The 12,965-nt window shown below is 37.5% G+C and overlaps 1 protein-coding gene across 1 annotated transcript; it reads right to left on the reverse strand.

Annotated features, from left to right (window-relative positions):
* Positions 1-983: 983 nt before the first annotated feature.
* On the reverse strand, positions 984-2,720 carry LOC112166291 (protein SENSITIVE TO PROTON RHIZOTOXICITY 2). The gene has a single exon (XM_024303090.2). It carries the CDS (start codon positions 2,438-2,440, stop codon positions 1,253-1,255), a length of 1,188 nt encoding a protein of 395 aa, XP_024158858.1. The 5' UTR covers positions 2,441-2,720; the 3' UTR covers positions 984-1,252.
* Between the last annotated feature and the right edge of the window lie 10,245 nt (positions 2,721-12,965).

Here is a 12,965-nt window from a genome sequence, read left to right on the forward strand (position 1 = left end):
CTTGCCGCACACTGCTGAGTTTCCAATCACTTCACCTTCGCCGCTTGCTCGAGGCAGTCCGGGATGTCCAGAGGGTGTGTCCCGACACCTGCAGCGCAGCGATAGCAGCCGGAGGAGCAACGTCCGCACTTTTTCTGGGTTGCGGACGTCCTCTCTCGATCAGGCCTATATATATATATATATATATATATATATATATATATAACTAATTCATGGAGCAAGTATAATTGCTTAAAGGGAACAACTTGAAAGGAGAAACAAACGCACAGACAGTTGCTTTATATATATAGATTCATGATCGATCAATTACATTCCCAAACATTACTTGCAGATTAATTAGTAAATCTAAGAGCTTTTTGAGGTTCAGCTTATGAGTTCATATATTGGTTTCTTGAATTTAGGGTTGCTGAGCACAAATGCTTAGATAAACTTAAGTTCGAGTTCAACATCAATACTTATAACATGCAGCTGCAGAATGATCATTCCGTTATCATTTGCTTGATTATATATTGAAAGGAGAAACAAACGCACAGACACATGTTATATATATATATATATATATATATATATATATATATATATATAGATTCTTGATCGATCAATTGCATTCCCAAACATTACTTGCAGATTAATTAGTAAATCTAAGAGCTTTTTGAGGTTCAGCTTATGAGTTCATTGGTTTCTTAAATTTAGGGTTGCTCACAAATGCTTAGATAAACTTATACTTAAGTTCGAGTTCAACATCAATACTTATAACATGCAGCTGCAGAATGATCATTCCGTTATCATTTGCTTGATTATATATGGAAACATTTATAGAAGCCTAGCTTGCAGTATGCAAAAAATAAAAGAAAATATAATATGAAGTAGCATGCTTCTTCATATGGATGCGCAATTTAATTTTATACGTAAATTATAAGCATGATAAATAAACTTTTACACATAAAAAACTTAGAAAAGGTATAGAACACATTAATCCATCCTATATAGCTATAAATTGGCCTAATCAGTACATGAACTGCCTTGATATATGAAAATGGTAGAAAACAAAAGTTTCAACACAGAAAATAAAGATCAAGGCAATGGAAATTAAACAGTCTGTTTAATTACAATGTATCTAATGCTAAACTTAACACACCAACTACCTAATTCTAGTATGGAATTCAACTTACTGAAAAAGTAATGTACATAACAAACAAAAGCAAAAGCATTTCTTTGATTACCACTTATTTCACTGCATCAGGCCAGTTGCTTAGTTCACAGCTTTTCCATGCCTAATAGGCAAATTAGAACTGAGAATAACTGGTGTGTGTCCAACGAACAAAGCAACATGACCCATAAGCTTATCTTTCCTAGAAAATGTGGTTCCGCAAGAGCATTGCCACCTGAGATCCCCACAGTGCTTTTCATGCGTTCTTAGATCAGATAACACAGAAAACTGCTTCCGATTGCACCTCTTACATACATACATCTTCGGACAATGGCTCCTCTTGTAGTGATTTTTCACGCAGATCATGGACTTCAGAGGCTGGAATTTGGCGTGCTTTTGATTCCACCTGCACCCTTCTTGAGGACATGAATATTTCCTCGGTAATTTCACCGAACACTCAGCATCGCTCGATCCATGTATGTTCACTGCACTATTCTGCTTATTGTTGTTCTTCAAAGGGTTGCTCAAGGCAATGCTAGTCTTGTATTCATCCCCGTGAGCCCTCATGTGCATTCTCAAGTTCGCATCACGCTTGAACCCTTTCCCGCAAACTTGGCAGTAATGAGTGTACTTGGCCAACAAATCAGCAGCATCCAACTCAATTATGTCGTAGCTCGAGTTCTTTGGGGGAAGATTTTGTACCTGTAACGCATTGTTGGTTTCAACTCTTTGAGGAAACTCTTTCGTTTCGACCTGTCCATGACTCCTACCGATCATATCCCTAGTGGGACAGTTGTTGTAGTTCTCAGTACTAAACCAATCGAGTGTTTGATCATTTGTTGGATAGAAAGTAGCGTCTCTAATGTTACTACGACCAGCAGTACTAATACTAAAGTTTGGTTCAGATCTTGTGTCGTTACCTGGAGCAACAAGGGCCATCTGTTGGCAAGTGAACATCATCGAAGACGCGGTGACGATGATTTCTTGGATAACATTGTTCATGCTCGCCACGGTGCCCATGGTCGTTGACTCTGGAAGTTGTTGTTGTTGACTTTGGTGATGATCCGGAGGAGCAATAAGGACGCCGACCAGCGATTTGGCTTGACGCACTTTCTCTTTGAGGACGGAGAGGCTGTAGAGAAGAGAAGTCGAGTAATTCTGATCTTGGGGTAGTACTGTTCCAGATGATGATGAGTCTGGTTCGAGTGAAAACGACGAAACTGTATCTTGACCCGTCATGGAGTACATACCTTGGAAACAATTCGGTGTGGCCCCCGGATTAATATTCATTTCCCCGAGTACTACTAATCGAACTTCCCTTGCTTGTTGCTTCTCCTCCAATCTGCCTTGATCTCTCCCTCTGGTCTCTGGTATCCAAATGATCTTCCCCTAGATTGGCTTTAGATCTTTTTCTTGGAAAAATTGAAATACAGCTAGTACTGCACACATACATAAGTACTGCACACATATATATATAGCTATGGATATGCTTAATATAAAATACAAAGATGCTAGCAGCTAGCTCGATCTCCAGAGCAATTTCTCTCGAGCTGAGATAGACAAAGTCAACTTAATCGAAGCTTAAACTCATCCCCATATATCACCTCCCTCACATACCTCACTTTCTTCACGTTGGGACAAGCTAGATATGCATTAATTAATCCGTTTACTTACATGAATTGCCTACTAGGGCTACTGCATCCTATCGCATGTGTTAAAGAAATATTGAAATTTTAGGGTACGTAGTATGGTTTGTTGAGTCATAGTTATCTTTGCGCGTGGCACGTTGAAATTTTCAAAAGGGAGAGCAACGACCATTCATCATATAGTCTCACTCACCAATGTTTGAATATATATGTAACCACTGGCTAATTAATTGGATGAGCCCTGCGCCAGGTTAATGAATTCTAGTGGAACTTTGTTCTTCGTTTTCCATTTTTCTGTTTTGATCTTTATGACCATTTCGCAGTCATGGCAAAGGCACTGTTTGGTTGAAGAGTCTTACCAGATAACTTAAGGTATATATTGTAGGTACTGAAAACAAATGCAGGATTATTAATCTCTCTGAACCGTCGGTATAGGTGGAAGTCAGTGCAAAGGCCAAATATACGATTGTACACGCCATCAACGGTTGTAACTCACTTAGTCACGAGTAGATGTATACCCGATAATGACCGGAGTTTTGGAAGAGAGATTATTCAGAGCACTGCCGTGCACTTGCACCAACATAAATGAATGGTTAGATTGCATTAAATACACTTTTTGTTTATTAAAAATAAAGTTGATAATAAATATCAAGGGCCGAGATTATTTTATAAGGGTTGGGTCACTTACACCGTCGGTGCATAGAATAATTTCCAGTCATTCATCCGATCGAGAGTGAGCATCTAGTAGCTAGGCTAACTAATTTTCTCTAACTAGTAGTGGTAGAGTGATAATACCTGAGATCACTTAATGTCGATAACTGTCATGACTGCAATAATCTTGTTTTTCTCCCATTAATTTTAACTAGAGCTGTCGGTTTCACTTCAATCTCAATTGAGATCGTTACAAAGGAGAGAAGAGGTGTATGTACGTAATGCTTGAAATAGGCATTTAAAAGCTGCTGCTAGGAGATCGGGATTAGGGTTAAAATATCTTGGTCAAGATGAAATTTTTGCTCCAATGTGATTCTTAAGTAAAATGCTAGGCAAATTGTGAAGCTCTTATATATATATATATATATATATATATATATAGAGAGAGAGAGAGAGAGAGAGAGAGAGAGAGAGAGAGAGAGAGAGAGAGAGAAGTTTGTTCTATTTGAACTTTACATACGATATGGGATCAAATGAATCTATGATTATATTTCCCATATGTAGCAAACTTGGTGACGTATGTAGGGAACTTATTTAAGCAACTTCCAAAATGCGCCGCCACCAGGAAGATAAAGGTTCGGTATATTAAAAGACAGATTGCGCGCTTGATCAATATTCAAATGGTTAATTAAGCATGATGAGGAGGCATTATATGGGCAGGTTTTAGATATGGTTTTAGGACATAAACAATCCACACAAGGTAGATGCATGGGTTTTGTTACATATTATGCCTGTTAGCTCTGGTTTTTAATATTAGTGGAGACATACAATTAGTCTTTGCATTTTTCATCCCCAGCAAGTACTTTATATAATATATTCCAACAATTAATTTCTTTTGGTTTGTTGATGGCAACATTTTGTCATGTTATCTATTTGATTAAACAAAAATTTGGGTTTAGGGGTGAGATAATCAAACGTACTAGGTTTAATTTGGTCTTTTCCTACAAGCGTGATTTAAAAAAGAAGAAGTAAACGTTTAGGAAAACGTACAAACGACAATTGATGCTATTGTCAGTCAGCTAGCAAGAACAACGTAATCGTTTTTATTGTTGGGTCGATTTAGAATATCGACTTCCAAAGGGTTTTTTGCTTTACTTAAAATACATGTCATGTGCATTTTTATTTTATTTTTGAACAAGTCATGTGCATTTTTAATTTCTAATCGGATTAGCAATTGCTCTAAATACATTTCAGTACTCAACTTTTATATTTTATTTTTGGAGTTTAGTCTAATTTCAGAAAAACTATTCCCCAACAAGCCACTAATCTTCTAAATTTCCCCATAATCAGAATGAAGCTAGGTTTTGTTCCCTATAACCCCAACAAAGCTCTTTTTTGTTTTTTGTTTATTTTTTGACTATTCTGCCCTCTTCTTTTTTGTCACATAGAGAGAGAGATGTCACCAGAGGTTGTCAAAAACCTTGCCAGACTTTGCCGAAGGTCGCCGGAGATCTCACTGAATATTGACAACCTCTAGAAATAAATTTTTTAAAAAAGAGCTTGCGATTCACTTATCAGACTTTGTCCATAAACTCATAGCAATGTTACACAAATTGCAGCTCAAAAACCATAATCCATCCAATATCGAAAACAACCATTTCAACAAATCCAATACTGAACAACTAACATTCCAACAATACTGAATTGGAATTGGAATTGTAAAACCAGAGCAGTCACTTGATCTTGCCTCAGCTACTCTTGAATTTGCAATCACCATAACGTGTACAAGTAGACACAAAGAAGTCTAGATCATGACCACACATATATTGTCTATATAGTACATACGTACACACACATGTATATAACTATATACATATACTGTTTATACCATATGTATATGGCAAGAACCACCTCAGACTCGACCCAACAGGACAGGCTCAATCATCGCTAGGCCGCTAGCCAGGTTGACTAAAACTACCCTCGATGGTTGGCTCAACCTGGGTGCAGTCCTCACTCTCCCAGCTATGGGAAGGCCACCCTTTTTCCACATCGGAAATAAGTGGGGTGCTACCCCCAACATTTGCTATACATAGACTCACATACTTGCAAATCAGGTAATTCCAAAACTATACATTTCCGTACAGTGACTTTATGAACAGGCATCGGAGGGTCATAAACCGGCAATTCTGATCTACCCCCTGACCTATTCTTGACTTAAAAGGTAACAGGACTCAGCGAATCGATACTCGGTGATTTTCAAGTTCCCTTAATATCAGAAACCAACACAAACATATACATAGAAAAATCCTAACTAGGGAAAAATCAAGTACCTGCTTTGAAAGCTATGATGATAATCATTTCCATGGTGGTTTGAGCTAGTATTCAAAACCCATTTCTTAGAACAATTCAACAACAATAAAGCATGAAACTTTCAGACAATAAAGAACAAAATCACCATGAATTCATAAAAAACCATAGCTTCTGGCAACTGGGTCAGCTGTCTCTAACTTCAATCATCTTCTAAAAAAAAAAAAAACCAAGCTAATTGCAGAAAATGAACTCACGAATGAAATGAAACAAGTAGCAGTAACATGCATACCTGACCATGAAGACCTGTCATCTCCATGTAGCTAGAGTTATGTGCACAGAACAACCAAACTAATGAATGCCAACTGTAATTTGGTCGCTGCAGAAGACTCCGCATCTCCTCCTCTCAAATTCGAATTGTTTGAGCAATCAATTGACGGAGGCAGAGTCTAAGAAGCCGTGGTTGAGCACCGCCTAAGCCGTTAAGCGCATTGAGGAACCAATTGTCCAACTTGGTCAGCACATTGAGCATCGACCCCATCGACGGCGACGAATTTGGCTTCACCAGAAACAAAACCACCTGAATCTATGCCAGATGAGATAAATGGGTTTGGTCATCAACACTACTACCACCCTCACCTGACCCGGATTCCGGCCCAACCGTTTCGCAGCCTGCCGGGTTTGGACAACGACAGCCTAGAGCGCTGATACGACAACCTAAGCAAAGAGAGTGGAGGGAGTGGTAGATTTTGTAATTTCATAACTGAGCTTCACCCAAAATTGGCATTCCGCTCTCAAATGGGCTGATTGGGAAAATTATTCTGTCGGTGTTGGTGGCGTGATGGAGAATGATTTTCCTAAAAATGGTTCCGCTCTCAAGGACCCTTTATTTCTATCACCATTGAACTTAATTACCATCTTGTTATATATACAAAGGCACCGCAAATCCAACCAAGAAATTAGAGAAGGAATGCAAATGAGTTCAAAAAAGCTTCTATCAGGATTAAAGCATGCACATGAATGACCTACATACAGGAATATTCAAGATGACACACTTGGAGCGCGCATTGAGCGATGCACATGTTGCTATTGCCCTTATGCTGATAGTTAAAGTACAATGACAGTTGCACAAGCCTCAGTCTTAAGAAACAAATATGGAGCTAGCTCACCATATGGTTTCCACCAGCACCTATATTCTTGTACGTGATTATTTCATGTCTTGGTCCCCCGCGATGATTTCCCCTCCTCTTTCAGAGAAGTTATTTTTAAAACTTTCTCTTTGTGTCTCTTCTTCTAGTTGGTAGAACCATGTACTTAATCATTTAGAGGATTGTGGTAAGTAAGGGTCGTAGTTAGCCTTTAACCGGTGCCTCCTAACTATGCCAAAAATGTAATCAGACAACAGAGGAGTTTTGTCTTATAAATGAACTGAAAATTGTCGTCTACTACAGTGTCATTTCTTGGAGTTATCAGATGATAAAAGATATATGTCGTCTAATTTTTATGACGATATAAGTTTTTCAGGTCATCTATTGTCTGACTACACCAATACATGTGTTAATCGTACTGTGGGTTTTATTGAATTCAAAAGATAGATTGAAGAACATCAATAGTATTATGTAAATTATAAGGTTTAATGTATATTTCAAAGAAAGTATAGTGGTTAATTCAATGGTTTTAATGTAAGATATCAAAGCTTATCTGTTGACTGTATTGACTCTCAATAACAGTTCATTGTTATTTGTGTTGTATTCCAATGACAGTTAACTGTCGGGTAAACTACTAACACAAGGCAGTTATTTGTTATTGTTGTACTTACATTTAAGATACAGTTATATGTAGTTTGAATATATTTATAACCATAGAATTTTGGTTATCACTCTTGATACTACATTACTAGGACTACAATTTTTGGTTATTTTAGTTTTGAGTCAACAAAACTTATATATCTCTTACTTTATTTTTATTGTAAGACAACATATAAGTTTTCTCATGTGATTCATTGATGTTCTCATTCATTCTGGAAACTATAAAAATAATTTCACTATAACTCATTTCACTCATCAATATATATATATATATATATATATATATATATATATATATATATACAGTCCGGCTACGGTGCCGATGTCCGTACCGTGCGGATGGTACCGATTTTTCCGTTTTCCCCCACTTTCCGATCACATTTTCACATCTTAACCGTTCAGTTTTTAGATCCTAATGTATGGATCACCTCTGCAAAATTTCAGCCAATTTGGTGATCGTTAAGGCATCCAAAACTGCAAATTACAACAATATACACGAACAGATTCGACAGATTCGGTTCGTTTGTGTAAATTGCAGTTTTGGATGCCTTAACGATCACCAAATTGGCTGAAATTTTGTGGAGATGATCTATACATTAGGACCTAAAAACTGAACTGTTAAGATAAAAATATGTGATCGGAAAGTGGGTGAAAACAGAAAATCCGTACCTAAATTTAGGTACGGATGTCCGCACCTAAGAAAAATCCTATATATATAGCGGAGCCACATAGGAGCACATTGGGTCTCGTGACCCAGTGAACTTTTCACGATATAAGTAATTACAGTTGCTAAGCATCACAAATGGCTAGCATAGCATAGTGGCCTGACACTTTTCTCCTACATTGCAAGTCTAGAGTTGATTCTTGCTAACTTTAGTATTTTTTTTTTTTTTACAAATCTTTTCCAAGGTTTAATTCTAACTTGCAGAACTAATTATTATTCGTATTACTATTTTTTCATGTTGCTTGCTATTATAAACTTGACATAATTTTAATAATATTTTTATCTTAAATTAATCTTATTTCTAGATTATAATATTTCTATCAATTTTTTTTTATCAGATTTCATTAAAATTTTGATATAAAATTTGAGTTCCAAATTTTTTCTTTTCAATTTCTAGAGGTCCTAACCTAGAATGAAGTTCTAGCTCTGCCACTCATTGTTACTTTTTGGTGATTTGGAAAACTCTTTAAAAAGAAAAACATAGTTGCAATATGTATCGACTCTCAACTCAATCACAAATTTCTTTTTATTTTCTAAGAATTTTATTTTATGATATTATTATTTTATTTTTGTGCCCCAGTAACCCTAAGTTTCTGCCTTCGCCACTGTCTACAATAGTCATTAATTATACCATGAAACCTAAGTATTGAAGCTGAACAGCAAAGTAATGACTGTGAGGAAGATGCAGAGGCTGTTTGGGACAATTACTGAACCATTTTGGACTTTGATTGAACAGTTTGTGATGTTTGGGCTACAACATATGACTTCTTAACCTTTCTTGACTTGATTGCTGCTCTCTTAACCTAGAAAGCAACAATTTCTGCCATCACATCGAATCATTACAAAACAAAGAGAATAATGAGTAAAATGGAGTGATCTATATCCCTGAATACATGATGCTCACAAAAAATTTACCGATGCTCTCTTAAATTATGATGGTTGTCTTTTTGCCTCCTACAACATTTTATACTATCTTTAAACTACTACAGAAAATGAAACACACTATGGATAAAAATTGTTGTCTGATGTTGAGGCTGAATATGGTTTATCGAGGTGTCGTCTGATGAATGTCGGCAGCACAAAACTGTCGTATGATGAGATAAGCAAGCATGTCGACAACAATTTGTTGTTGTGTGACTTTTATTCACAAACAACAAATATGAGTATCCATTATATGTTTGGAATTCAGAAGTCAGTTTCACTTTTATAGCGGTTGTGACTATTGTATACATATGACAGAAAATTAAAAGTATGTGTGCTTTTATGCGACACACCAAACTCTTACCATTATAGTGCAACGCTTTGGACAATGGTTGTCACTTATTCATGTTGTCTTAGTTAATATCCAAAAATGATATGAGTAATAACCGTTGTGTAAATTTTAGAAAACGTTTATGTTTTCCCAAATAAACATCCTCAAACAACGTATTTTCTGGTTATTGTTGTTATAATAGAATGATTCATATTTAATACTAGAAATAGAATAAAAAATCACCAAATAAATAACAATTTATCATTATATATATATATATATATATATAATATTTTTACAATCCCACAGAAATGTACCTAAATGGATTTGACAATGCTAATATTGTATCTGCAAAAGAAGGAGTACATCTAAGAAACTCCCATAGCAAAATACATTCAAAAATATACTTAAATTGTCAGGCCAATGCTATAAATAAATTTTCTAGCCTATTGCACTTCAGATCTTCCAGGCCATGAGCATCAACAGACTTTACAGCTTAAGCATGTTCTTCACCACATAACTTGCAAGCGCATTACGCACTTCATCCTACTAGAAATTTATGAGCAGCTCCATGTAGTTCAGATGGATATCTTCTAAGAACGAGTAAAACTTTCTCTACCCAGCTTCCTATAAGACAACCCAAAATCATGATGGAATTCAAAGCAAGCATTTTAATAGTCTTGCAAAGAACAAATGTTTACATAACAACTCTAGAGACAAGTCATATGACTAAATTTGCAACGAAGTCATAAGAGCAGTCATGGTAAAACAAGAATGTTCAAACAAAGGGAACAAAACGTATCTCCCCATGTATAACATGCATAAAAAGACTTATAAGAACAAACCTGATGAAAATAATGTTGAAAAGGCATCCTATGTATACCACAAATGTTAATCTATGGATACCACAAATTTCATATTTCTAAATACTTGGATACCACAAATTTCTTATTTCAGAAAAGGCGTCCGACATTTAAAAAAAAAAAAATTGAACTAGAAAGGATTAAGCGGTATTAGCTCCTCTGTAGCAGTCTGAAAGTGGCGACTAGCACCCACACAACTCTGAAGGGGATCACTACAACTGGGAACCCACCGCCCGTCCCTTGCTGAACATTTATTAAATCAAATAATCATACAAGCGTGGGAGGGGTCAGCCCCAGATTGCTGCCACAGGCGTTAGCGCTGCCATAAGTGTGACCTCCAGGAACACCACTAGGAAGACTATCGCTTGAGCTTAGGCTCAGGCCAAGATCACATCTGACGCACCACGTCAAGGTGACCTTGCTGAAGCATCATAAAACACAAAATTGATCCCCATCAGTCCCACATCGGAAACCAAATAGAGTGCACTTTCCTCTTCACCAGTAAAAGACCTATTTATCTCTCTTTATTCATTACGCATTTATTACTTGTCTAACGTTATGCTGTCAACACAAATACATTGACTGACTTAGGCATTAGAGTAGAGAAAACCACCAACCGCAGTCTCGCTCCTGACACCAGTGTATTTTACTTGACAGGTGACGCGAAGGCTACTCATCCTCTACTATCATTCCAGACTTGGGCATGCGTTAGCAAGGCCTGACAACTGTCAGATCTTGAGCATTAACATTGGGTCGTCTGTGGGAACCTTGAGCTAAAGGTCACTCACTCATAAACTACTATGACGAATGGTAACAAGGAAGGCGCTAAAGACCAGTTGGAGCAACCCACCAACACCCAACCCAAAAATCCCACGACTGTTGTGGTACGTGCTTTATTCAGCACCCTAGCTAACACTGGCGGTCAACCCCTAAACACTAATGAGATCCCACAGACCCAGTTTGCAGTGGAGGACCAACCTTGAGGCTCGACAAAGTGTTGGAGTGATAAGAAAGATCACTCCGAGCAGAGACGGGCACCCCAGCGCCAATCACCAACCCACTTTTCGCTATATGTATAAGACCATTCATCACCAAAATCTTGCAAACTATTAGGCCAGCATATGCAAAAAGGCCAAAGATCGCCTAGTACAGTGATTTGACAGATCCTTTTGTCCACATGGACACATTCAAGAAAAAAACCAACAACAAAAGTTTTGTTGGCGCAACCCGGCCTGTGTCATTTATTCAGCAAGATGTTGGACGATGACGCAATGAGCTAGTTCTTTGAGTGCCCACCTGTTTGCATCTAAGTCGTTCGAGCCCAAAAGACATTTTTTTTAGCTGGGCATTGGCCGGGACGGGCCGATTTTGTGCTAATACCGAGGCCGATACCGAAAATGTATTTCGTTACTAGCCAGGACGAGATTTTGATTTTTCAAAGTTGGTACCGACAGTACAGAAATCGAATGGGTTCTGTTTAGGCCCGGGCCCATTACAGAATTTAAGCATTTTTTTTTTTTTGTTAAAAAAAATCATCGTGCTCTCGAGCGAGCATTTGCCTAGACTGCCTTTTTGGCTCTAGCCATGAAGTACAGCTAACTAAACAAATACAAAGCAAGTAAAACTATCACCACCCATATAGAAAGGCTTAGACTATCAAAATCGAAATACAACTCAAATATCAATTTTTACAAACCCAGATCTCAACTTTTACAAACTTAGATCTCAAGAAAAGAAAAAAATAAATTTACTCTACAAATACCATTTCTTTCATAGAACATGCACAAATTGACAAAACCCAGACCTTAAAAACAATAATTAAAATCGATGGGAATAGAGAAGATAATAAAGAAAAGAAAGTAGGAGGAATAAAGGGTGAGGGAGAGAGAGCTAGAGAGGGGTGAAGACGGAGGGGGAGAGAGAGGTAGGAAAGAAAAGAAAGTGGGAGGCGCACGAAGTCTCATATTATATATAAATATATATAATCGGTACGGGTCTAGCCCAAATAGTACTTGAAAAATGACAACTGAGTCCCGTCCCGTTTGTTCAGTTCGGTACGGGTCGGGCCCAATAGTTGTTTTTATATTTTTAATACCGGCCCATTTTAGCTATTTTTGGTATTGGCACCGGTCGGGTTCGATACTTCGGTTTTATATGCCCAACCCTATTTTTTTTCCTAGGATGGCAGTTGAATGACCGCGGCTAGCGAATAACCGCGGATAAATGGCCGCAACATAAGAAAGGACTACGGTTGAATGAACACGATATATTGAATCATGGTTAAATGATCATGGAATAATGAGCTTGAAAATGTGCCAGACATTGAGAGAAGTCAGCAACAAGAGGTGAATAGAGTGTACCTTGCCAAATAAGCCTGTAACATTGACCTTTAGTCCCTTAACTACTCGACATCTACTCAAAAGCTCAAGGGACTAGGGGCACTCTGTTTGAACCTAAATTTGGCAAAGCCCACATGGCAAACAGGTGAGTCGAGCCCATAAAGTATTTTTGCTTACGTAGCCCACACTATAGCTAGCTACGTGAATTCAATAAATGAATTGCGT

Source organism: Rosa chinensis, chromosome 5 (assembly GCF_002994745.2).
Source record: "Rosa chinensis cultivar Old Blush chromosome 5, RchiOBHm-V2, whole genome shotgun sequence".
In the NCBI taxonomy this organism is placed as follows: domain Eukaryota; kingdom Viridiplantae; phylum Streptophyta; class Magnoliopsida; order Rosales; family Rosaceae; genus Rosa; species Rosa chinensis.

Bases quoted from the DNA above. Each gene is read 5' to 3' on its own strand.
- LOC112166291 (XM_024303090.2), bottom strand. From the start codon at position 2,440: ATGAATATTAATCCGGGGGCCACACCGAATTGTTTCCAAGGTATGTAC.